Raw genomic sequence first — 27,527 nt, forward strand, 5'->3', positions numbered from 1 at the left:
TCGCAGGGCAAATAAGACAACCAGCCATTCGCTTCGCACTAACATTCACAGCTATGAGCAATGTAGGAGGTCATACCCAAAGAAAAAACACACAAACACAGGCAGCAAAGCTGGAGCAGAGACTTGAACACAGAACCTCAGAACTGTGAGGCACATGTGCAAACTATTAGTCCACTATGCTAATATTAATACTTAGTATTAGTAAATATATATATATATTTTTTTTTCCATTTTAGTTTTAACTGCTCCCAAAATGTTCTAAAATATCTATTATCACACGAGACAAGGATAATGTCTACGCTAATCAATAAAATGAAAGACATGACATGTTCCTATCGATCTTTCTTTGTGTGTGTGTGCTCTCTGAGCTCCCCAGGCCCAGACTGACAGGACAGGGAATCTGAGAGATGTGATGGTGTCGGAACTCCTGACCCTTGATCCATGGCCCTACGATGTATATAACGCCAATCTGAACTCACTTTCTCCCTTTGAAAGCTGCAGAAAGAAAAAGCAAACAACTTCCGACTGGATCCTACTTCGTTCATTGATTCATGTTCAAGACTACAGGTCAGCCTCTTTCAAGATGTATTTAACACTTTTGTTGTCAAAGAGGGTTTAACAATTTGTTTTTAAGCTTCAGTGTTCACACCAAAAGCATAAAAGCTCCCACTTGAAAGCTGTGGGTCTTTTTTTGCGTGTGAATCTCCTGAATGGAGCACAGAGCAGCAAACAAGGTTTCTCGGCCCTTTTATCTTGTACCGCGAGAGTTTAAGAGGGCCGCTGGGAGAGCCAAAGGCTGTGAAAGCTGCAGCCATCTGAGGCACTCGACTCTGTGATTGTGTGAGCGTCAGAGCGACCTTCAGAGCCGCAGGGCTGAGTTATAACCCGCGGCTGCACACATTTCCTGTGTTGCAGCTCCTCTCCGCCAAGATTGGTTCGGATCTTACTCTTATCTCATGCCACAGGCACATGGCCAATACATAGTCGAAATCAAATATGTATTTTTTTAAAATTGTCTTTGACCATGTCAGACATGGGCTGATATATCAATGGCTACCTTGCTCTAGGCTTTTGTTTCACACTTCCACCCAGGAGACCACAGCGAGGACACATTCTTGTCTGAACAGGATGTTAATGAAAGAAAAACACAGAGAATCCAAAGGCTTAGGTTGTCTACAGCACACACACACGCACGCACACAGATGTGCACATCAACGAAGGACGAGTAGTGGTATACAATAGAAATGTGCTGGAATGCATTACAGCTCCACCACCAGATTGTACGCAAAGTGGTCCAAACAGCGACTGGATGTTTCAGTCTCAGTCCAGTTCGAGGGGGTGGGTGGCAAACCTGGCGTTCAAGGAAAGGATGTTTACGAACGTGCCGTCGACCGCCATCAAAACACCGCAGAGTTGAGCTCATCTCCTCATATGCTGATGATGAATGTGTGCTCTCCAAAAACACAACATGTGAGGCCCAGGCAACCCAAACCATCAGCCCCCACTTCGCTTCCCCCCCCGGGCCCCCTGGCTTCCCCCACTCCCACATTACCAGATCAATGTCTCACGTTTTCCTGTGAGTGACGTTATCTGTGCCGGCCTGCAGATGTCGAAGGACCCACGGGCCGGTGTCCTTACAGTACAAAGGCTGATTCCTCTGAATATTATTATTATTACCATTATCAAATTATTAGGGATACCTAAATACACCACTTTCTGGCCATTTCCCCAAATACATTCGCCACTTTCCTCCCACCCTATAGCTGATCTACTGTATATACATTCCTTCTGTCACTTTACAGGATATATTGTCTTTAGCTGCATTCCAGTTCCCAAGCCTAGATAAATGACAGGGGTGTGTCAGGGAGGATCCAAAATGAGATTTTCTGTGAAAAACCCTGATGGAGAAAGCCAAAAGTAAAGACTCATATTTATTTGGTGTGTGCTTATAAATGAAAAATGCTTATACATTTGTAAATTTGTAACATATCGTAATATGTAGTACAAGTGTGTACATGACCAATGAAAGTGTTAGTACTTGAACTGGTAAAGTGTAGTAGCTTCAATTTTTGATTGGTCAACAGTACATTGCACTGGAATGCGAAATTTACAAATCATCCATCCTGCCTCATTTGATTTTGGGTGGGAGGTGTGGCACACCCTGGAATGCTTACCAGGTAATTGCAGGGCCGGGGGAGACCATGAAAGCTCTTCACAGCGTGGCCAGAGTGGAGATTTGAATCTTGAACCTCAGAACTTTGAAGTTGACGTGGACTAACCACTGGGCTAACGCGTTGCACAAAACAAAGCATGCCATTAAAAAAAAAAAGAAATTTCCAAATTTCAATGAAGAGGATGCGGAGCACTGCACTGAGTAGCATCCCCCCTTTTTTTTTTGCCGAATCCAGTGTCGTTCAAACCCTTCAAGCAGATGATACAGCTAGCGCCATCCAAACGTTACATCCTCAACACTTCAACACTACCTAAGCAGATCAGGGTCAAAGGTTCCTAAACATTCATCCATCCATTTACCAGTATATCCTGTTCAAGGTCACAGGAAATTGGAGGCCTATCCCAATTGCTGAAATATAGACTACACCCTGGATTGATTGCCAGTCACTCACAGGGCGTTTGTGATTGGTCCATTGAGTGAGAATCAATCCGACAACTATACAGAAGCCAGTGAAGCTAATCAATGTTTATTTATACAGTACAACTTCCATTCATTTATTGGGACCTAGAAAATGGTGTTCTTTCTCTATACAGTGGCTTATTTTCCTAATCCTGCACTACTGTGCTGCACGGTCTGATGTTTCAGACTGCCTGTAGTTATTTGCTCTCTTTTCAGTCATCGTTCATGCAAATATTGGTAAGCTAACATGTCAATCATTAAGATTTTACAGTGTGGCGCCAGAGAGTAAATATTTCTTCAAAATTGTATTTTCTTTGTTTGTTTATTGGCTTCTTTTAAAGCCAAACATTGAATAGAAAGAATTACAAATGTGGCCTCATCTGGAAGATGGATCTGGCAAAGCAGGGTGGCTCATAGCTGGAAGTAGTTTATAATAACGGACTTAATCTGTGTCTATAAAATAAATTGTTGTTTAGTAATAATTTAAGGTTTAAGGTTGTTGCTAATGTGTTCGTCACATGTTGTTCAAGTCATGAATATGTATTCAAGTTAAAATAAATTCAATACTTTCACAAAAAAATGTGATGCTTCTTTGTAGGTGTTACCTTTTTAAATATAATTTCATGTCTAACGTGTAGTCATTGTTACCTGCACACGCGCTTCAGTCAGGTCCGTCCGTAGTGCCAGCTGCTCACGAGCGTAAACATCTGGATAGTGCGTCTTCTGAAAGACCTTCTCCAGCTCTTCCAGCTGGTAGCTGGTGAAGGTGGTGCGATTGCGCCTCTTCTTGCCCTTGTTGCTCTCACTGCCATCACTTTTGTCATGGGGGATCGCTAAATCAGCACCCGGTGGCCGATCAGATGTTGCGTTGATGCCCTGATCCTTCACAGCTTGGTAGCTGGCGTCCATTGTTGGATGGTCGGCGAGTGGAGTCAAGTCAGAATCTGTCAGATTTGAACTGTCTTTACCTAGAAGACCGAGAGGAGATAAAGCACTTTCAAGTATTCATGAATGGAACACAGTCGTGGTTTCTGGCATGTGCATTATGTGCGGCTGCACGGGACGGCATTGCTGGGGGATGGCAACATGCCCCAAAATAAAAGAAAATCATTAGATAAAATGGTTTTCTATTGTGTAATGGCATGACATGTCAATCGTTTGCATTTTTATGAGGAATTTGCGCCCTCTTGTGGAGTCGCACTCTGAAGAAGAGATGCAGTGTGGGGATGAGGGTCCTTGGGAATGATGGGAAATGAAAGTTAGGGAATGATGGGAAATGTAAGTTACACTTATCGTAAACATGGAGAGGAAAAGGTCAAAGCTATCACGTGCACAAATATGAAAAAAAGAAGGAGCGGAAACGAGCTTAGGATTCAGCTATGAAGACAGCTTTATTCTTAATGACTGTAGCATGTTATGATATGGGGAGTGTAGTTATAACTTGACGGCACGGTGGGCGACTGGTTAGCACATCTGCCTCACAGTTCTGGGGACTGGGGTTCAAATCCCGGCCCCGCCTTTGTGGAGTTTGCATGTTCTCCCCGTGCCTGGGTGGGTTTTCAAAAACACGTGTGGTAGGTTTATTGGAGAATCTAAATTGCCCGTAGGTGTGAATGTGAGTGCGAATGGTTGTTTCTTTCTATGCACCCTGTGATTGGCTGGCGACCAGTTCAGGGTGTACCCCGCCTCCCACCCGAAGATAGCTGGGATAGGCTCCGCCAGCCCGCGACCCTAGTGTGGATAAGTGGTATAGAAAATGGATGGATCAATGGACTTGAAATCGTTGATAACCTCTCATGTAACATTTATTAGTATAGTGCTCAGTGATTCTGTTTTATTAGCCCCTCGCTAATTTATTAGCCTCATGCAAGATGCTTGCCTGATTGCTTTAGATACTTGCTTTTCTTGGTTGAAATAAACTGTTTAGATTTTTTTTAAAATAAGAGTAGGCGGTTTTAGTTGTCAATAACAACAGCTCACCTATTCATTCGCCAGTTTTTTTCCAGTGTGTGTGTGTTTGTGTGTTTGTATGCGTGTGTGTGTGTGTGTGTGTTTATGTGTGCATGTGTGTTTGTGTGTACTGGTGGCGACGTGGAGAGGGGGGTCCCAAAGGACACCTTGCACAGGGTGCCATTCAAGCTAGGACCGCCTCTGAAGAACGTATTGATGATTATATTGAGAGAGAGAGAGAGAGAGAGAGAGAAAAGAGCCTACTGTCCAGTCTATTGAGATCCAATACAAGAGTTACTGTATATTGAAAATTGTCATTTTAAAAAGATCATCATGCTCCGTTTGAGTGACAATGCTGTATATTTATTATTGTGGTTTAGTTCTTTTGCGTAAAAAACTGCACCTCATAAAGCTGGGAGAAATTATTTTGTTGAAAATTAACATCTCGCTCTTCGATGCAATGCAAAGCAGCCCTTTTGGGGGCACAAGCCACTGCAAACTGTAGGCCGGTCCCAAGCCTGGATAAATGCAGAGGGTTGCGTCAGGAATGGCATCCGGCTTAAACTTTGCCAAACAGATATGAGCGTTCATCTAAAGAATTCCAAACCGGATCGGTCGTGGCCCTGGTTAACAACGTCCGGCGCCGTTAACCTGTAGGGCGCTGTTGGAAAGCGGGTTCTTCGGCAGAAATAGAAGAGGAAACCACAGAGCCTAGAACTGAATGTGGGGACTTTGAATGTTGGGACTATGACAGGAAAATCTCGGGAGTTGGTTGACATGATGATTAGGAGAAAAGGTTGTCCAGGAGACCAGATGGAAAGGCTAGAATAAGGCTAGAAGCTTAGGGGCAGGGTTTAAATTATTTTACCATGGTGTAGATGGGAAGAGAAATGGAGTCGGGGTTATTTTAAAAGAAGAGTTGACTAAGAATGTCTTGGAGGTGAAAAGAGTATCAGATCAAGTGATGAGGCTGAAACTTGAAATTGAGGGTGTTATGTATAATGTGATTAGTGGCTATGCCCCACAGGTGGGATGTGACCTAGAGGTGAAAGAGAAATTCTGGAAGGAGCTAGACGAAGTAGTTCTGAGCATCTCAGAAACAAAGAGAGTCTTGACTGGTGCAGATTGTAATGGACATGCTGGTGAAGGAAACAGGGGTGATGAAGAAGTGATTGGTAAATTTGGCATCCAGGAAAGGAACCTCGAGGGACAGCTGGTGGTAGACTTTGCAAAAAGGATGCAAATAGTTGTAGTGAAAACTTTCTTTCAGAAGAGGCAAGAACATAGGGTGACCTACAAGAGCGGAGGTAGACGCACGCAGGTGGATTAAGTCTTGTGCAGACGATGTCATCTGAAGGAGGTTACTGACTCTAAGGTAGTGGTAGGGGAGAGTGTGGCTAGACAGCATAGGATGGTGGTGTGTAAGATGACTCTGGTGGTGTGGAGGAAGATTAGGAAGACAAAGGCAGAGCAGAGAACCATGTGGTGGAAGCTGAGAAAGGAAGAATGTTGTGTGGCTTTGCGGGAAGAGGTGAGACAGGCTCTCGGTGGACAGGAGGAGCTTCCAGAAGACTGGACCACTACAGCCAAGGTGATCAGAGAGGCAGGCAGGAGAGTACTTGATGAATCTTCTTGGTGCAGGAGAGAAGGAAACTTGGTGGTGGAATCTCACAGTACAGGAAATCATACAAGGAAAAGGGTTAGCTAAGAAGAAGTGGGACACTGAAAGGACCGAGGAGAAAGGAATACATTGAGATGCGACATAGGGCAAAGGTAGAGGTGGCATAGGCCAAACAAGAGGCACATAATGACAGGTTGGACACTCAAGAAGTAGAAAAAGATCTACAACCCCAATTCCAATGAAGTTGGGACGTTGTGTTAAACATAAATAAAAACAGAATACAATGATTTGCAAATCATGTTCAACCTATATTAAATTGAATACACGACAAAGACAAGATATTTAATGTTCAAACTGATCAACTTTATTGTTTTTAGCAAATAATCATTAACTTAGAATTTTATGGCTGCAACACGTTCCAAAAAAGCTGGGACAGGGTCATGTTCACCACTGTGTTACATCACCTTATCTTTTAACAACATTCAAAACATGCTTGTGAACTGAGGACACTAATTGTTTAAGCTTTGTAGGTGGGATTCTTTCCCATTCTTGCTTGATGTACAGCTTCAGCTGTTCAACAGTACGGGGTCTCCGTTGTCGTTTTTTACGCTTCATAATGCGCCACACTTTTTCATTGGGAGACATGTCTGGACTGCCGGCAGGCCAGTTTAGTACCCGCACTCTTTTACTCCAAAACCACGCTGTTGTAACACATGCAGAATGTGGTTTCGCATTGTCTTGCTGAAATAAGCAGCGACGTCCATGAAAAAGAGGTTGCTTGGATGGCAGCATGTTTCTCCAAAACCTGTATGTACCTTTCAGCATTAATGGTGCCTTCACAGATGTGTAAGTTACCCATGCCATTGGCACTAACACAACCCCATACCATCACAGATGCTGGCTTTTGAACTTTGCGTCCATAACAGTCCGGATGGTTCTTTTCCTCTTTGGCCCAGAGGACACGACGTCCACAATTTCCCATAACAATTTGAAATGTGGACTCGTCGGACCACAGACCACTTTTCCACTTTGCATCAGTCCATCTTAGATGAGCTCGGGCCCAGAGAAGCCAGCAGCATTTCTGGGTGTTGTTGATAAATGGCTTTTTCTTGTTTCAAGTTGCAGTTACGGATGTAGCGCCGAACTGTATTTACTGACATTGGTTTTCTGAAGTGTTCCTGAGCCCACGTGGCAATATCCTTTACACATTGATGTCGGTTTTTGAAGCAGTGCCGCCTGAGGGATTGAAGGTCACGGGCATTCAATGTTGGTTTTCGGCCTTGCTGCTTACATGCAGTGATTTCTCCAGATTCTCTGAACCTTTTGATGATATTATGGACCGTAGATGATGAAATCCCTAAATTTCTTGCAATTGTACATTGAGGAACATTGTCCTTAAACTGTTGGACTATTTTCTCACACACTTGTTCACGAAGAGGTGAGCCTCGCCCCATCTTTGCTTGTGAATGACTGAGCAATTCAGGGAAGCTCCTTTTATACCCAATCATTGCACCCACCTGTTCCCAATTAGCCTGTTCACCTGTGGGATGTTCCAAACAGGTGTTTGATGAGCATTCCTCAACTTTCTCAGTCTTTTTTGCTACCTGTCCCAGCTTTTTTGAACGTGTTGCAGCCATAAAATTCTAAGATATTGATTATTTGCTAAAAACAATCAAGTTTGTCAGTTTGAACATTACATATCTTGTCTTTGTAGTGTATTCAATTAAATATAGGTTGAACATGATTTGCAAATCATTGTATTCCATTTTTGTTTAGGTTTAACACAACGTCACAATGTCATTGGAATTGGGGTTGTATACAGGTTGGCCAGACAGAGGGTTAGAGATGGGAAGGATGTGCAGCAGGTTAGGGTGATTAAGGATAGAGATGGAAATGTGTTGACTGAGGCCACCATTGTGCTAGATAGATGGAAAGAATACTTTGAGGAGTTGATGAATGAGCAAGAAGGAAGAGTAGATGAGGCAAATGTGGTGGACCAGGAAGTAGCAATGATTAGGGGGGATATTATAAAGGCACTAAAGAGGAAGAAAAATGGAAAGGCAATTGGTCCTTATGACATACCTGTGGAGGTATGCAATCATATAGACATGGCTGTGGAGTTTTTGACCAGTTTGTTCAACAGAATTCCCGCGGGTGAGAAGATGCCTGAGGAATGGAGGAAAATTGTGCTGGTGCCCATTTTTAAGAACAAAGGTGATGTGCAGAGCTGTGGAAACAATAGAGGAATAAAGTTGATGAGCCACACAATGAAGCGTTGGGAAAGAGTCGTGGAGGCTAGACTCAGGACAGAAGTGAGTATTTGCGAGCAACAGTATGGTTTCATGCCTATAAAGAGTACCACAGATGCATTATTTGCACCGAGGGTGCTGATGGAGAAGTACAGAGAAGGTCAGAAGGAGCTATATTGTGTCTTTGTAGAACTAGGGAAAGACTATGACAGAGTACCCAGAGAGGAACTGTGGTACTGCACGCGAAATCTGGAGTGGCAGAGAAGTATGTTAGAATAATACAGGACATGTACGAAGTCAGCAGAACAGTGGTGAGGTGTGAGTTGTGCTGTAGTTGTGACAGAGGAGTTTAAGGTGGATGTGGGAGTGCATCAGGGATCAGCCCTGAGTCCCTTCCTGTTTGCAGTGGTGATGGATAGTCTGACAGATGAGGTTAGACTGGAATGCCCGTAGACTATGATGTTCGCAGATGAAATTGTGATCTGCAGTGAACGCAGGGAGCATGTGGAGGAATAGTTAGAAAGATGGAGGCATGCACTGGAAAGGAGAGGAATGAAGATTAGCAGAAGTAAGACATAATATATGTGCATGAATGAGAGGGGTGGTGGGGGAAGAGTGAGGCTACAGGGAGAAGAGATAGCAAGGGTGGAGTACTTTAAATACTTGGGGTCAACAGTCCAGAGCAATGGTGACTCTGGTAAGGAAGTGAAGAAACGCGTCCAAGCAGGTTGGAACGGGTGGAGGAAGGTGTCAGGTGTGTTATGTGACAGAAGAGTCTCTGCTAGGATGAAGGGCAAAGTTTGTAAAACAGCCATGATGTACGGATTAGAGACAGTGGCACTGAAGAGACAACAGGAAGTAGAGCTGGAGGTGGCGGAAATTAAGGTGTTGAGGTTCACTCTTGGAGTGACCAGGTTGGATAAAATTAGAAATGAGCTCATCAGAGGGACATAAAAGGTTAGATGCTTTGGAGACAAAGTTGGAGAGAGCAGACTTCCATGGTTTGGACACATCCAGAGGAGAGACAGTGAGTATATTGGTAGAAGGGTGATGAGGATGGAGCTGCCAGGCAAGAGAGCTAGAGGAAGACCAAAGAGAAGGTTGATGGATGTCGTGAGGGAAGACATCAGGGTCGTTGGTGTTAGAGAGGAGGATGCAGGAGATAGGCTTACATGGAAAAGGATGACTCGCTGTGGCGACCCCTAACGGGGCAAGCCGAAAGGAAAAGAAGAAGCTCTATGATGCAATGCAGTTCTATACCACTGAAAATAACAGCCATAATAATAATAAAATAATATTGTTCATTAAAACAAAATACCTTTCTGGCAGTGGCAAACAAAAGTGAACATTATTTTCTGTTGCTACATGAGATTTGGCATGTGTAGCTAATGAAGTGACTGTTTTACTGTACTGTGCAAGCTCTTTGCAGTATCTGCCAACAAAAATATACATTTAAACCTGAATATAATTGTGTGAACGTGCTGAAACTTTAACTTTACCACCACTGGCATCATCTGAACATTTCCATTGTGCCTCTGAAGTACTTCAAATGACAAGTCACTTGGCAACTTTGCACGGTCCATAATTCAAATGCAGGATTATGACGGGGTGGAGCAAATACATTTCTTGGTCTTTAGTTGTGAAATTTTTTGGCTCACAGTGTTAATATGAGTGCTGATTAGTTTTCCCGCCTGTATGTGTGATGCATGATGGATGCACTGGGTAGCTGCCTGGAGCCACTGCAGTTCTCCATAGATAATTTGCAGATGCACTGAGGTAAGGACACTCTGAGGCTGTAGCTCAATATGACATCAGGTGGCAGTTTTTATTGCAAACAAAATTGCCAGATTGGGATGTCTGGCGTGCAGCGTCACAATGGACTGTCACACTTAATTTGCAGAGATGTTATTTCTGGCTACAAGGAACTAAAAACACTCACTTAATGTCATTGCTGCATGTGAATTTTAAAGCCTCAGACAGATATTTGCTAATAAATCATAACAATCTGTCTGCCAATGTCCATCAAAATTATTCAGTGCCTTACTCATTTTTGGATCTGATCACCTCAAGTAGAGCGTGGTATAGCTAAAAGTAGTTTTGGAGTGTCTTGAATGAGTGTCGGGGGACTCTTTAGTGTGACCCGTTGCCTACATACAAGCAATACCCTCTGAGGTGATCCATCCATGACTCTCAGTGTAACAATCCCGACATGTTTTTGCGCTCTTGTGGGCTCTCGACTTTGGGTCGCGCACACCGACTGACCCGTAACCAACAAGCATGCTGGGTCACTAAAATGTAAGGGGAAATGGCTGGGTGTTTGAACATATGAAACGTGTTTTTTTTTGTCCCTACGTATTGCGGCAAAGCACTATGAGCTTTACATTGAGCAAACACATTTGTTTAGAATTCATTAATAGTATTGTGGTTCACCTCAAGTCCAGTAGATGAGATAGTAAGTGGGTTGTAAAGATAAATGGAGCAGTTTAAATGGTACAGAAGATTCATCCATCCAAACATGGAACCTGGACAGGTCGCCAGCCAATCGCGAGCAACATATACAACTGTTCAACAATTTAGATTAACAATCGACCTGACATGCCTCTTTCGGGAATGGAGGAGGAGGAAAATGCACACAAACACAGGAGAACATTAGAACTCCCCACAGGAAGGTACAAGCCCAGATTCAAACCCAGAACCTCGAATTATGAAGGTAACCACTATTTCATCATGTTGCCACAGAAGATTAAATTCAATAATACTTATATTTGGACACAATTTTGTCACTTTAACATTCATACTGTTCCCCAGTGTCTTCTATTATGTTCATCCAACATGTTTTTTCAAAAACGTTATATTAAAAAAAAAAATATATATATATATATATATATATATTTGAAAATGTAACAGTTTGAAGGCACACTCCATATTTTAGAGATTAACTTAAAATAAATGTTTTGGTGTATTTGTATGCTGCTTGTTAAAGATCATCCCACCAAAAGCTAAACAATGCTCATTTGTGTGCATGCAGCTCGAATATGCTTCGCCATCCATCCATCCATCCATTTTCTTCCGCTTATCCGAGGTCAGGTCACGGAGGCAGTGGCTTTAGCACGGAGGCCCAGAATTTCCTTTCCCCAGCCACTTCATACAGCTCTTGTGAGGGGATCCCGAGGCATTCCTGGCCAGCCGAGAGACGTAGTCTCTTTAGCGTGTTCTGGGTCGTCGCCCGGGTCTCCTCCCGGTGGGACGTGCCTGGAACACCTCACTGGGGAGGCGTCCAGGAGGTGTCCTAATCAGATGCGCAAACCACCTCATCTGGCTTCTCTCAATGGTGCGGAGCAGCGGCTCCACTCTGAGCCCCACCCGGATAACCAAGCTTCTCACCCTATCTCTAAGGGAGAGCTCGGACACACTGCAGAGGAAACTCATTTCGCCCACTTGTATCCGGGATCTTCTTCTTTCGGTCACGACCCACAGCTTGTGACAATACGTGAAGGTAGGAACGTAGATTGACCGGTAAATTGAGAGCTTCGCCTTTCGGCTTTGCGCTTTCTTCACCAGAACGGACCAATACAAAGTCCACATCACTGCAGACGCTGCACCGATCCGCCTGTCGATCTCCCGTTCCATTCTTCCCTCACTCGTGAACAAGACCCCAAGATACTTGAACTCCTCCACTTGGGGCAGGATCTCATCCCCGACCTGGAGAGGGCACTCCACCCTTTTCCGACTGAGGACCATGGTCTCAGATTTTGAGGTGCTGATTCTCATGCCAGCCGCTTCACACTAGGCTGCGAACCGCTCCAGTGAGAGTTGGAGATCACAGCTTGATGAAGCCACATTGTCTGCAAAAAGCAGAGATGCAATACTGAGGCCACCAAACCGGACCCCTCTACGCCTTGGCTGTGGCTAGAAATTCTGTCCAAAAACTTTATGAACAGAATTGGTGAAAAAGGGCAACCTTGGCGGAGTCCAACCCTCACCAGAAATGAATCTGACTTATTGCCAGCAATGTGGGCCAAACTCTGATAGTGGTCATACAGCGACTGAACAGCCCGCATCAGGGGGTTTGGTAGCCCATACTCCCGAAGCACCCCCCAAAGGACTCACCGAGGGACACGGTCAAACGCCTTCTCCAAGTCCACAAAACACATGTAGACTGGTTGGGCGAACTCCCATGCACCCTCGAGAACCCCGCTGAGGATGCAGAGCTGGTCCACTGTTCCACGGCCAGGACGAAAACCACACTGCTCCTCCTGAGACTGAGATTCAACTTCTCCAGCACCCCTGAATAGACCTTACCGGGGAGGCTGAGGAGTGTGTTCCCCTTGTAGTTGGAATATACCCTCATAAATCATTCTCCATGGCCTCCATGGCCGAACTCCTCACATGTCAGTGTTTTTGCCTCAGTGACCACCAAAGCTGCATTCCGCTTGGCCAGTCGGTACCCATCAGCTGCCTCAGGATTCCCACAGGCCAAAGAGGCCCGATAGGACTCCTTCTTCAGCTTGACAGCATCCCTCACCGCTGGTGTCCACCAACGGGTTCGTGGATTCCCGCCACGACAAGCACCAACTACCTTACGGCCACAGCTCTGGTCGGCCGCCTCAGCAATGGACGTGGGTGAAATTCTGCCAGAGGTGGAAAATTGAAACTCCTTCTGACGGGATTCTGCCAGACGTTCCCAGAAGACCCTTACAATAGGTTTGGCCTGCCAGGTCGGACCGGCATCTTCCCCCACCATCGGAGCCAACTCACCACCAGGTGGTGATCGGTTGACAGCTCCACCCCTCTCTTCACCCGAGTGTCCAAGACATGCGCAAGTCCGATGACATGACCACAAAGTTGCTCATCGAACTGCGACCTAGGGTGTCCTGGTGCCAAGTGCACGTATGGACACATTATGCTTGAACATGGTGTTCGTTATGGACAATCCGTGACGAGCACAGAAGTCCAATAACAGAACACCGCTCGGGTTGTGATCGGGGGGGCTGTTCCTCCCAATCACGCCCTTCCAGGTCTCACAGTCATTTCCCACGAGCATTAAAGTCCCCCAGCAGAACGATGGAGTCCCCAGCGGGAGCGCTCTCCAGCACCCTCTCGAAGGACTTCAAAAAGGGTGGGTATTCTGAACTGCTGTTTGGTGCATAGGCACAAACAACAGTCACGACCCGTCCCCCCACCCAAAGGCAGAGGGAGGCTACCCTCTTGTCCACTGGGGTGAACCCCAATGTACAGGCGCCGAGCCGTGGGGCAATAAGTATACCCAACCCCTCTCAAGAGGAGTGGTACCAGAGGCCAGGCCGTGCGTGGAGGTGAGCCCGACTATATCAAGTCTGAACTTCTCAACGTCACACACCAACTCGGGCTCCTTCCCTGCCAGAGAGGTGACATTCCATGTCTCTAGAGCCACCTTCTGTAGCCGGGGATTGGATCACCAAGGTCCCCGCCTCCGGCCACCGCCCAGCTCACATTGCACCCGACCCCTATGGCCCCTCCCACAGGTGGTGAGCCCATGGGAAGGGGGACCCATGTTACCCTTTCGGGCTGTGCCTGGCCGGGCCCCATGAGTGCAGGCCCGGCCAACAGGCGCTCGCCTTCGAGCCCCACCTCCAGAGGGGTCTCGGTAACTCGCGTCTGGGCAAGGGAAACCTGTATCCATTTATTGTATTCATCACAGGGGTTTTCGGAGCCGTGGTTTGTCTGGTCCCTCAACTAGGACCTATTTGCCATGGGTGACCCTAGCAGGGGCGTGAAGCCCCAGACAACTTCGCTCCTAGGATCACTGGGATACACAAACCCCTCCACCAAGATAAGGTAACGGGTCAAGGAGGGGATGTATGCTCTGAATTAATTAAATTATTTAAAGCAGAATGTCAACCGATCACAAACTCATTCAAGTAATCGTGTTTGCTAGAGAATCCAAGCCCATAGTTTTCTGATATTTGACTGATTTAAACCATGCAAAAGCTTAAATGTTTCTACAACATTGCTCCATGTCCTTGACCTATACATCGTGTTAGGCCTGAAAGACGTTTGTTTGAAAAATTCCAGCGTAAACACTCCTTGTCGAGATCATCATATTTTTCTGACTGGTACCCACAGTCCCCACAAAGTGAGACCTATCAGTCTTTAATGACTATTGACCATTAACTGATACAAGACTACTACTACAATTTGGCAATGAAGGAGATAATGCGCCTTCTCCTTGCAAAACGTGAAAATGAGAAATGCCTTGCTGAATCTTGCAGCACATGGAAACTTTTAGCATGTCCGTGACTACAACCGACCGTCTCTTTTCACTAAATTATTACGAGACAATCGGTTCATCCTGAGCCTACACCTGCGCCTCTGTCTGTCATAGCACATGATGAGTCCAACCAGTACGGCCATAAAATAATGATTTGACTTACAGCTGCACATGTTCCAGTAGCACTGAGCAGAGAGAGTGCGTGTGAATATTTGGGCCTCACATCACCTTTTTTTTTTTTTTTAATTTCTACAACACTGCTGAAACAACAATTACAACACTACTACAACTACACAATTCCAAGATCGTCTACAACACTATAACAATTGAAAGACAGATGACATACATTACGTAGATTACTCAATTATAAAATAGTATATAAAAACAATAGACGAGCACACCTCCAAAGCAAACAAATCTGTAAAAGGTGGCTAAGGACTGCAAATAAATACATCAATAAATCTGCAAATAAATTAATCAATCAATCAATCAAAGGTTCTCAAAACACACCCAGAATGTTGATAGGCCATGCCAACACCAGCACAATCTTGCTGTGCATGTCAACACAATGGGGCTTTGCATTGTCTTGTTGACAGATGTGATCCAATTGTCTTGAAGGCAGCATGTTTAGTGGCCAAGTATTACCATGGCACAGCCCGACTTCTGGTCTGATTCACATTGCCTAAAACAGTGACTCACTTTATCGCAATTCACACTTCGACTTGGATTGTTCATCAAGAAATCAACAGTGCTTGCCTTTATATACGCAACTAAATCAGGCAGAAGTGAATATAAATGTACGAAGCACCGCAATGGAATCAAATAGTTCATATAGGTGAAAACAAGAAGGTGTAATCTGCAAGCATTACTGACACCTTTTTTTCATTAGGGCAAATGGAGCTGTGCTCCAGAAGTTTCTTCAGTGTGTGTTTGAGTGACTTTGTTGGACTGGGTTCCTGCCTTCTCTCCTTGTCCTTTGGACACACAAATTGAAACACAAATGATTGGGCCTCACAAATTCTGCCTAACAACAAAATCATGGGTCAACTAATAACTCATTGTGGCTGATGTCCAGTCTTTCTTTTTATTATTATTTTTTTTAAATCTAAAACACCATCACAGTGAAACAAACACCAGAATTGGAATTACAAACACCGACCTCCGGGACAGTAATTCTGTGAGGAAAGAATGCATTTGCACGATTTGGGGGGTTGTTTTACGGTCTAAGATGAAGGGTTGTGAGGGAACATTGAGCTTCTGTTGGTTTCCTGATTGGTTGTGAGGGGTCGAAGCAGGTAGACTTACCGCTAAGCACACTCAAGCATCAAGCTGCTGTACTTTGTATAAAGGACTAAGCAACAAGACCATTCAGGAGAGGGAATCAGCTCCCTACTTGGCCAGCTGTTGCATCCAAAATATATCATTCTACCTTCTCTGAATTCTTGTGAAAGCACAACAACCACAATATGAATAGCACTTAGTGTGATGCAAAACATATTGAAATAATGTCGTGCACACTCCCCTTCGTAAGTGGTGTAAATTTGCAGCCGTCTTTAAAACCGGAAATAGTCACAGTGTCTCACAGACAGACGATCAGCAAACATCAGCACAATGCTCAATTTTTCCCCCCCTCAATGTGAGAGACGTTCACTTTGAAAATGCGGCTCTGCTGACTGAGCACAGATGATCTATTTCAGCAGGCTGTGTAACGTTTATTGACTGTGAAAAGAATTCATGAAGTCCAAGACTGATAAATCACATCTCAAACACTTTTCCTTCTTTGCACACCGCCCTAACCCTTGTCTCTCTTCCAAATATTTCCTTCGCCCGCTGAAGCAAAGATTAACATCCTTCATCTTGTGTTTTTTTTGTGGTTTGATTGGAGAGAGAACATTCCATCTGAATGGGGAGGTTGCAAGAACATTTTTTTTTTTCTACACGTCCTAAAGATACTTTGTTGTGAAACCTACTGAATAACATGATCTTCCGTGATATTCATCCCCATTCACTTTCAACATTATTTTCAGTTTTTTGGTTTTTTTTTTTAAATAATGCTCATTCCCCACCAATATCTAATTACATTATCTCGGGGCCCACTCTTATCTGTTTTTACTACCCACAATTGAAAAGTACACACACGTGTCTCCCTATATATTTTGGTAAGTGCTCAAGCAAAAAATAAAAAAATCCTATAATTAAGAAAACACAATAGTACATATTCAACTTATGTATTTATTTCTGTTAACACAATCAACACCGCTAATAATAGGACAATTAACAAATGTCAGGTTTTTGTGACATATATTTATAAATGAGACCAAGATAAATAATTTTAAAACATTTCTTGGAAGTCTCGGCCCCCTTTGTACAATGGTCACTGCAGCGGACTGTTGTTCTATTAGTCATTTCAAACTGCTCTCTTTTGCACAATTGCAAAATATTGTAACATTACTGGCAACCTTTTATTGCTCTGTGACTGTTTTTTCTTTTTATGTCTTTATGTCTCAAAATTATTCTCTGTCAATTGACTGTCTGTTGTCGTACTAGAGCGGCTCCAACTAGGGGAGACAAATTCCTTGTGTGTTTTTGACATACTTGGCAAATAAAGATGATTCTGATTAGTTAACCTATAACCTGTAAAACTCAATTGGAAAAAAAAAATCATAGAGGGGAAGTAAAAATAAACAACTGAGATAGCATGGTTGCACAAGTGCACACAACCTCCGATAAGTGAGATTGTGCCTGTGTTCAGAATTAAGTAATCTCAATCAAACTCACGTTAAATGGGGGTCAGCACACACCTGCCACCATATAAAGTGCCTGTGATTAACCCTAAATATATTAAGGTGGGAGCATAATATACAATTCTCCTAAGGACTCAAATAAATGCCCCTCAAATAGCAAAACACTTTGGGTGGATTTGAGGAGAGAAAGTTATTTATTTATTATTTACCTTTATTGATGAATGAAGAAAAAAGGGGCTGCAGCAAAAGGGGCACTTTTTTCATCCAGGGCAAATGGGCAGGTGCTTGAACACCACTCATGGGATCGATGTGTGCACATGCCTGGGTATTATTGCAGGTGGAGGTTTAACTGTGCAGATTGATGACTGAATGACTGTGTTCCTGTGAGAATTGCCTGAGAAATCATTTGAAAAGTTACACGGAGCATTATATGGCGTCTTCTGTCCAATTTTCCATGCGCTAATGTTAAACGCACATTCGTCAGTGTCACTGCACCATTTGCAGGCTCTGCATGTATATACACAATCTACCTACTGTGATACACTCCAATAAATGGCTCATCCTGCAGCGACACACTCCACAACCATGGCCTTCAATTCTGACTGTTTTTCCCCCAACGAGTCTTTTTGATCGTTTTAAATCATGGCTTCTTTGTATTGTATTTTAGTAGTGAATTGTATTTTACAATCTATTGGACGTTTTGTTCTACTTTAGTGCTTACATTGTTTTATGTTATCCATTTGCATCTGGTCTGCAAAGCACTTTTTGGCAATCTAGGAAAAGTTACATACAAATACTAATTTTCCAGTATTTATGATGATGAAAAATGTTTTCCTATGAATATTTTTTTAAATGACTTTTAATACAAAATTGTGCTAAAATCTTGTGTGAATACATTCCTGTTATTCTCTCTTTGCTGACCCTCAGCACAACAGGTTACTACGTAAAATGTAATTGTATACATGTGGTGTTAAAAATGACATCTCCACAGGCTAAATTTGCCCAAAAATATTTCATTTTACACCATTATAAATTAGAGATATTTTCAAAACGGCAGCATGTTTTATTTATAAAAGCACACCTAGTCATTTTTACTTGTAGTGTAGTGTAATGTTACCGAATGTTTTCCTTGAAGAAGAAGAAATTATCCTGCGAAGACCTCAAACAACCTTGCATCCTATACTTGACTCCTTAAGTAGAATTAAAAACCCATTAGAGACATTTAAACTGGATACAATAATTACACCAGTTAAAATGTTTTGGGTTTTTTTGGGGGGAGGGGTTGTTTTTTTTTTTTTTTTTTTTTAAATAACCATGATCTTCAGATGTGAAGTGACAGTAAAGTGAGCAGAGGAAGTTCTGGACTGCTTCTTGCCCTGCTGCTCTCACCGGGCCATGCAAAGCGGGCCTGAATGCAAATTGGCCTGCCAAAGCTGAAACTAAATGGTAAAACGATCCTGAGTCCTTGTCACCTCCACTCATGTCACAGACATACTAAAGTGTGTCTCAGTTGTCTGGGCCTGTGGCTGGTTCCCATTACGGCCCTGCTCCAACCAATCAGCTCGGACGGCCTGTGCAGCCAGAACAGCAAAATGCACCGGGTCTCACGACATAGGCGAGAAATGAGGTACTAGAAGAGGCCTGGTGCACTTTATCGCTAAAGACCTTCGTATACATCAGTACAGTACTGTTTGCTATTGTGGCAGTGATCATCCCAGTATCTTTACATATGGATGGCGATATGGGTGCGCTTAAATGTTTACACAGTCAATCTAGAGCCCAATGTTGCAAAGATCTGAGCTGCGCGATGACATTACAGGGCCTCAAACGGAATTTCTCTGGCGTGTGTGCGTGGGGGAAGCGGCCCGCGACCCCAAACAGATGAGACAGGAAGCTAAAGGTCACACGCTGAGGGGAGACACGGACACATCAAACGTAGAAACGTGTTGTCTCTGGAGGATCGCAAAGACTCGGAGGGGGATGCTTTGCATAAAGAAAGCTTTCCCCGAGATCCCTCTTTGCACAACTTTCACCGGTAATTTTTTACTGCTTGTACAATAAAGTGTCCGTTTTCCTCAGTCAGTGTGTGATGCTGGTATTGACAGGTAAAGTGGCGTTGGAAAACAATATTTACATGAACATTTCAGACAAACATGTCTCAGTGCAGTGGAGCTTTCATCACATTGATAATTTCCCCCCCTTCTTTGAAACCTTATTCACGAGAGTAATAAGCCAGGGGGAAAGTGAACAGAAACCACCTTGAGCAATGTATTGTTTTAAAACTTTTCCTAATAGAAATTCTGCAGATGTTGTGACCTAAATGTTTGCGGTAAAGGTTAAGTTTAACAATTTCACCAGGGTTTGTTAATGCTTAATGAGGCCCAATGACTACATGAATGAATTCATCAAATAAAATAACGTACGGCAGAGGTTGACCGAAATTAATGGGAGAGCTCATCGAATTAACTTTGAATTTTAAAACTACAATTTGAAACCTGTAATTGAAATGTTATTATACATACACATAGCTATATGTAAGGTTTATTATAAATGTGTGTTATCCATTCTTCAGCAAAAGATGAATTGATTTGTGTCAGAAACAATATATGTAGTATTTAGAATAATAATAGAATGATTGAATGTAATTATATGCATGTAATATATTTATTTCAACCTGAAACTAAATGTTATCTCATGACTGTCTTTAAAAAAAAACAAAATAATATGACCAAGTTGTACTTGATTTGCTTTCAGATTTAAAAGGCCTCAGTGGATGGAGCGCCGGTAAAGCAGATTTTAATAAACATATTTCAAAGTTTTACAAAGGGAAATAAATTACGATATTGTTGTCTTAATGAATAAAGTACAATATTATGTACGTTTTAACTCTAAACGTCAATTTATTGATTAGTTCAAACAAATGAAGTCGGGTTTGGTCTATTTAAATTGTTTCAATGTCTCATGTATTTGAATTCACAGATACAATAAAAGAGAAAGGTAAGTGTGATTTTTACGCAATGAAAAGTGTGTATCCATCGATGGGGTCGAGAAAAAGGCCCCATCACTTTATACCCGACCTCGTCGATCTTTGCAGTTAAATTCATTTAAAAAAAATACATTTGTAAATTTGCACACTTTTTCAATCTCTGTGGATGGATTTTTTTTAATGAAAGTCCATTTTAGATTAAAAAAGAAAAAAAACGACATCCAATTAAATCACCACAGATTTATTTTTTCTTTTCTTGTCACTGTCAATTTTGTATTTGGTTGTTTTTCTTCCTGATAACACGATCCGTCTCCCAGCTGTTGCTCCTCGGTGTTCATCCCCAAACGAGGGTCAAAGTTTTATTTCCCCACCCCCATCAGCGGCCCATTAAGGCCCAATTAAATCTAAGTGGGGCCAATAAGGCCGATAACAACAGCAGGAAAGTAAAAAAAAAAATTTTTGGAAAACGAAAACACGGTAGTTAAATTTTGCGTGCCTGTTCGATGTAATTAGGAATTGTAATGCAGATTATTGCATTTTATTAGCGCTAATTTGATGATGCAATGTGAGCTTCAGGAGGGGAAAGATGATCACACACAGAAAAAGTTTGTAACGCCTTTTGGAAGTTCTTCTTCATGAATTCAGCAACAGGCCGTGCAAGACAGGCTGCAGCATCCTCCTCCACCGTTATGTTCTATTTCTAGGGGGCGCGCTCTGGGAGAAAAAGCCAGGGCCCACTCACCATAGCAGGGGATGATCTCTGCGTCGTGACCGCCCTCCCGGTGCCCCTCACTTTCCTCTGGGGGTGTTTTGCAGGAGGACCTGTGCGTGAAGAGATGGAATTTGCTGAAAGCAGCGTGACCGGCGTCCAATGAGTGGCACTCCTGCTGGAACGGGCTCCGCGGCTTGTCTCCGTACGCGTGACCTTTGTGGGCCTGCACGAACGCAGTGGGGCTGTATTTGGTGTCAGCCGATGGGAACGTCCTGAAGTGGTCCGTCTGCTCGTCCCGACTTTGTGCTGCAGAAGGACTATAAAATGAATCCATGGAGGTCATGTCGCCGTATGGACTGCAGATCTCGGCGTTCATGCCTAAAAAAAAGGTGAAAACGCTCTCTCCCCCTCCCTCCCTCCCTCTCTCTGGAAAGGAAAGCTGAGCACACACACACAAGCACACACGTGCACGCACACGCTCACACACACACGCCTCCTCTATAGCACACGCACACATTCACGCATGGGCCCACAGCAGCTGGCTTTGGTTATAAAACCATTGAGAACTTTTCCAGGAACACTGTCGTTGAGCAAACACCCCCCTTGGGTCTGACAAGAGCTGAGGATGAGGAGGAGAGGGTGAGGATGACCTCCCGCCTCCGAGACTTGTGCCAAGTGCCGGTGACAAGAACGAGCGAGGGCCCTTATTAGTCAGAAATTATGGAGGGGAGGGGGGTTTCAAAAGGTCCTGACACGTGACATCCACTGAGTGGTGAGACAAACACATCCCGTGAGTGATGGTGGGAGGAACTCGATTTCATGGTTCATCCGTAATGCTTCATTAAGGGCCACTGGCCCCTCGACACGGGGCCCCACAAATGAGGATTCAATGGCTTCATTCATTAGTATTTACAATCGAGACCATCAGCTCAAGAGATTTATTTCTGTAGGCTGGTGTTGTATATTTTAACCCCAGGGTCACTTTAAAAAAAATAAAATAATTATTATTATTTGTATTATTATTAATATTATTATTATTTACATGTTCTTGCTCATACTCCCTGGCTGAAAAAAAAACGATGTACACTGTCTCATTTAACAGGGCCGAAATATGAGAAACACTCACTCTCTACAAAATACAAAATATACAACCACTATACAGTTATGAACATATTGTTCATTTCATACCTCTCACAGGGTCAAACAAAACTGACTACTATTGCTTTTGTGAAGGCAAAGTTTGAAGAGAGCTCTTGTATTCAATTGTGCAGGTGTACCTATTGTGAACTCTTTAGAATTATTTGAGAAAATGATAAAGGACATTTCTATTTGAAATGTGTTAATTTAAAGCATCATTCAAGAATGGATTGCTCTATTATACACAATCATTAGTGTACAGTATTGTTTAAAAGATAACATATCCATTTAGTTTTAGACATATATATATATATATATGAGAGGGCCAGGGTTTGAATCTCGGCTCGGGCCCTCCTGTATTGAGCTTGCACGTTCTTCCTTTTCCCCAGGTACTCCTGCTTCCTTCCACATTCCTAAAACATCCATGTTACGTTAATTAAAGACGCAATTGTCCATATAGGTGAAAGTGAATGGTTGTTGTTACACTGTGATTGACTGAAAAAGTACTTAAGTAATATGTTTTATGGCTGGGTTCTCCATGGGATACATACAACAACAAAACAACAGGCCAACACAATAACCAGAAGCTTCTGGTTGTTTAATGGTTGTTTAATGGTGTTTTCACATTTTTGGCACAATCTCACTCAATCATACAACCAAGGTGGAATTGATCAAACCTGTCCTGGTCACTAAACTGACAAGTCGGAAATATGTAAGTGATATTTAAGATAGAAATCTATGGCCAGTAGAAATAAAGATGTTCACAAAGCTGGCTCGATGCCCAATCAATGGCCACATCACGAGCTTCTTGTGAGGAACTGGTTCGGGATCTGCCTTTACCTTGAGTCACCTGGGATCAGATCTAGGCTCCTGCGATGTAGAAAAAGATTTGGAAAATGGATGGATCATTATAATTCAGTCAGAAAAAAAGCAACCGAGGTGGATAATGCATCCAGAATGATGCCAGAAAAGAGTTGATGTGTTTGCCTAAGGTGAAACCGGGAAACGTAACCAAATACGGCATGCTGCTGTTACGATACAACTATATTACTCTAACTATATTTGTGCACCAAAATGTTTACCTGTTAATTTCCAGAGATTATGTATGCTGTACAATATAATACAGTAGATCCAAGAAAAAAGAACAGTTCAAGGATATCATAAAACAATTTGTGTAAACCTTTTGCATTATGATTAGATCTCCAGCCAATGTCTTTGTCCTAAAAGGGGCGGACAATGACAAATGGTACTCCTCCCAAAAAGTCACCTTTAAGTCTCACTGGGAGATAAAACATCGTTTACAACAGAGTATGTTACACCTACTGCAGTCAAATAGATACTGATTTACCCTCCACATGTCAGCAGCATGATTCAAAGTAGCAAAACACTTGGGTACGAACTTTATAATCCTGAATATTGTGTAATCTGTCCAGCAGCTCTACCTTTACAAAGACACGATTTGTTTTGTATTTTCAATCAGTGGGTGCTTTATGAATTGTGTTATCTCAGTTTACAAACAACATGTTTCTACTTATTTTAAATGTTGTTTTCCCCCCCCTCCAGAGTCAAGTAGAGCTATGTGAATGCTGGGCCAGTATGCAAAATGTGTAAACTGGTAGCTCTTGACTACCCAAGAAGAAGCTCTAAGTTACAAAAAGATAAGAAGTCAAGATTAGAAGTCTTCAATTAATGTAAGAAACATGTTTTTGGAATGTGAGAAGAAGCCCGGGTAACCTGAGAAAACCTACACAAGCACAGAGAGAAAACGTAAACTCTATGTAGAGAAGGCCTGAGCGGAGACTTGAACTCAGTATCTCTTGACTGTGAAACTGAAGTGTGTCAAATTGAAATTGACAGTAAGGAACTCCATTTGAACATAATGTCAAAACACTGCAAACAACCACTAGCGAGCACACAACAATCTAACAGGTTTATGTGACATTAAAGCACAGTTTAACATCAACTTGTGCAATTTGTAGTTCAACCACTACAACACTATCTTTTTTTTTTTTTTTACAGTACTCCAAAAGAAGAACCAGCCTACAGAACGGTTGCAACAAGAAGAAAATTATCCATCCAGCACACCCGGGACCCTAGTGAGGATAAGCGGTACGGAAGATGGATGGATGAATGAATATAGCTCCAATAATATAGCTCTCCCTGGAGAAAACTCCACCAGCCGTCACTGTGTAACACGGATGTTTTTGCTCGAACTTATAGCAGTAGAGTACTGTATTGTAGTGAAACACAATCCTTCACAATGCCAGCCAGATGATTGTGAAGCCGTTAGTTTAATGTAGTAAAAAGACTGAAACTCAAGCCCTCCTCTAAAGAATAAGAGAGGTCTGTGCAATCAAGCTTGATATTTTTTTTCCCTCATTTATCCATGCATTCATTTTCTATACCACTCGTACTCATTCGGGTCGTTTTTCTTCCAGCAAATGAAACAAAAATTCTAAGACATTGACAGTAGTGATGAGCAAGGTTTTGTTCCCTGATGGGGAGACAGCTGGTTAAAATGTGTTCATAAGGATCATATCAAAGAAATCGCATGAAGAAATGTATTCATTTGGCAAATGTGTTTTTACCAAAATATGTTTACCACAGGGAGAAATACATCTGTCGTTATTCTTGTTTTCTCATTTATTTTAGCAACATATAAAAATAGTTCTGACATTTAACAAAAGGGGCGGATACGTGAATGCCGGCTTTCAAAAAATATATATATTTATATTTTTTTCTTTGCCAGACACATCTTATCTATACAACTCTATTAACTCTCTATTAACACACAGCCGTGACCAATGTTGTAGGAAGTCCAGTGTCATGTTTGAATGAAATGTTCCAACTTTTGCAGGGAAATATAAAGACTTTGTCCTAAGGGCACAATGAGTGAGCCTGTTGGCACAGGCAGTGGCCTTTACATGGCCTTTTAATGCGTATTCTATTCACATCTGTCTTTTAGCCAAATTTGCAAGATATTTGTGAATTAGGGCATCCAAAAGAAAACACAAGGATACTGATATATAGCCGCCAAGCCACATCCTCACTACACTGACAACATTAGACTTTAGCCTTCATTTTCACTTTGGCCTGTGGCAAAGCAAGCTGATTGAGGCCTTTGATGGGCATTAATACACCATGAAGAGATGGCTTTTGTTCAGAAATGGAAAGAAACATAAAATGGAAAGCGAAAGAGGAAGGAGGGAGGTCCACAAAACTGATGTTATTTCATTAACCCACCCCCCTCAAAGACATTCCGAGTGACAAGAAGACTCTTTCTCTGCAATGGGCATCATTGGCTGCATGAGTGCCCAGCACAGTTTTTTTAACAATTTCATTTTTATAATACAGCAAAATGTTGACTCTTTTAATTGCACTGGGATGTTGTATGTTAATATTATTTGTCCTTTTTTCATATAATACTAACTCCAACTTGAAAGTTCCACAATTGAAACTAGAAGATTTTTACATCAGTTTGTCCCTTCACATACACACATGGCAATAGCTATTCACTCCGAAACCTCAACATCGTCATTTCCGGCACCTCCAGCTCTGCTTCCTGTTGTCTCTTCAGTGCCAGTGTCTCCAAAGCCATACATCATGGCGGGCATCACCACTGTCTTATAAAACCTTCCCCTTCATCGTAGAAGTGGGAGGTTCTGGTCCTGGACCGGCACGGTACAGAGGGTAAGTGTATGTCCTGCAACCGGAGGGTGGCCAGTTCGTATCCCCACCCGTGCGCATGACATCGTTGTGTCTCTGGGAGGGACACTTAACTCACATTGCCTATAAATGTGGCTGGATGTTTGGTGTTAGTCAGAGGCGCAGAATGGTAGTGGTTCACTAGGGTGTGACTGTGGACTGAATGAATAATGTGTGCAACATAACACACCTGACACATTCCTCCACCCATTCCAGCCTGCTTGGATCTTTCTTCATCTCCTTATCATACTCACCATTGCTCTCGACTGTTGACACTAATGGGCATATTTTCGTATCCGGTGCGACAGGTGGCACAACTGTGCGCCAGGAGACGGTTGCACTGGTGTTGGTAATTTTGTAGACCAGCGCTACTCGCCGAATCCTCTCATTCCTTTTAAATGCCGTGCTAGTAGTGCACTGACATCTTTGACATGGCGGAGCACAGACAATCACATTATTCTCAAGAAGAAACCAATTTGCTTGAGTCCGGGAGGTCAAAGCGTGGAAAGTACATTTATACGGAACTGCAAGGAGACCTCCACGGGCGGATGATGTAAAGTTGACTTGTGAGGAGATTTCGGAAGGAGTATCTGTGCCGTTAAGTGGGCACTTGGAAATCGCTCCCACCCCTGATAACATCCACCCGACATTTGCAAAGCTCTTGTATCTGTCCACTTGTGTCCATCATCAAAGTCACTTTAGGCCAGCTGTCTACCGACTGCACCAGTATTTAGTCGTCTAAGCAGGCGTAAGTTTAGAATGACTTTCTGACACACTGTTAGTGCACCACACGCCCAGCTTGGTGCAAATTGGACAGCCAAATTGGTAAACACGTACAGCGGGCCTTGCGCTTGCTCAAAAATCTGGATACGCCAGCATTTGCGCCACACCTCATTTGCACCCCACCACAAATGCCTAACCAAAAAAAATTGAGCCCTAAATATTTCAAATCCTCCACCCTGGGTGTCCCATCTCCCACTACCTTCACTATTCCTCAGTCTTACTTCTGCTAATCTTCATTCCTCTCCTTACCAGTGCCTGTCTCCACCTTTCTAAATGTCCCTCCACCTGCTCCCTGCTTTGACTGCAAGTCACAATGTCATCTGCGAACGTCATGGTCCACGAGGATTCCAGGGTAACCTCATCCATTAGCCTATCCATCACCACTGCAAACAAGAAGGGGCTCAGGGCTGATCCCTGATGCACTCCCACATCCACATGGATCAGCCATCCGTGATGAAGTCCCACCTCCACCTTCAATTCCTCTGTCACGCCTACAGCACACCTCACCGCTGTTCTGCTGCCCTCGTACATGTCCTGTATTTTTCTGACATACTTCTCTGCCACTCCAGACATCCGCATGCAGTACCACAGTTGCTCTCTGGGTACTCTGTCATAGGCTTTCTCTAGATCCACAAAGACACAATGCAGCTCTTTCTGACCTTCTCTGTACTTCTCCATCAACACCCTCAAGCAAATGATGCATGTGCGCTACTCTTCCTGGGATGAAACCATACTGTTGCTCACAAAATTTCATTTCT

The 27,527-nt window shown here is 43.1% G+C and overlaps 1 protein-coding gene and 1 long non-coding RNA gene across 3 annotated transcripts in view; one reads left to right on the forward strand and one right to left on the reverse strand.

Annotated features, from left to right (window-relative positions):
- LOC133470782 (homeobox protein aristaless-like 4) overlaps window positions 1-21,520 on the reverse strand; it is a 28,117-nt gene extending 6,597 nt beyond the window's left edge. The window contains exons 1-2 of the mRNA XM_061759593.1: window positions 21,175-21,520; window positions 3,281-3,600 (exon numbers count right to left, since the gene is read on the reverse strand). Of these exons, the coding sequence (XP_061615577.1) occupies window positions 3,281-3,600; window positions 21,175-21,520 (666 nt within the window). The remainder of the gene's footprint in view (window positions 1-3,280; window positions 3,601-21,174) is intronic.
- Window positions 379-24,911, forward strand: LOC133470787 (uncharacterized). 2 transcript variants are annotated; one of them, XR_009786072.1, is made up of 2 exons: window positions 379-567; window positions 24,301-24,911. It is a non-coding gene; the product is annotated as an uncharacterized LOC133470787 (long non-coding RNA). The 2 variants fall into 2 exon arrangements; XR_009786074.1 differs by lacking the exon at window positions 379-567 and adding an exon at window positions 21,414-21,533.
- Window positions 24,912-27,527: the final 2,616 nt, after the last annotated feature.

Source organism: Phyllopteryx taeniolatus, chromosome 2, assembly GCF_024500385.1.
Source record: "Phyllopteryx taeniolatus isolate TA_2022b chromosome 2, UOR_Ptae_1.2, whole genome shotgun sequence".
Lineage (NCBI taxonomy): Eukaryota > Metazoa > Chordata > Actinopteri > Syngnathiformes > Syngnathidae > Phyllopteryx > Phyllopteryx taeniolatus.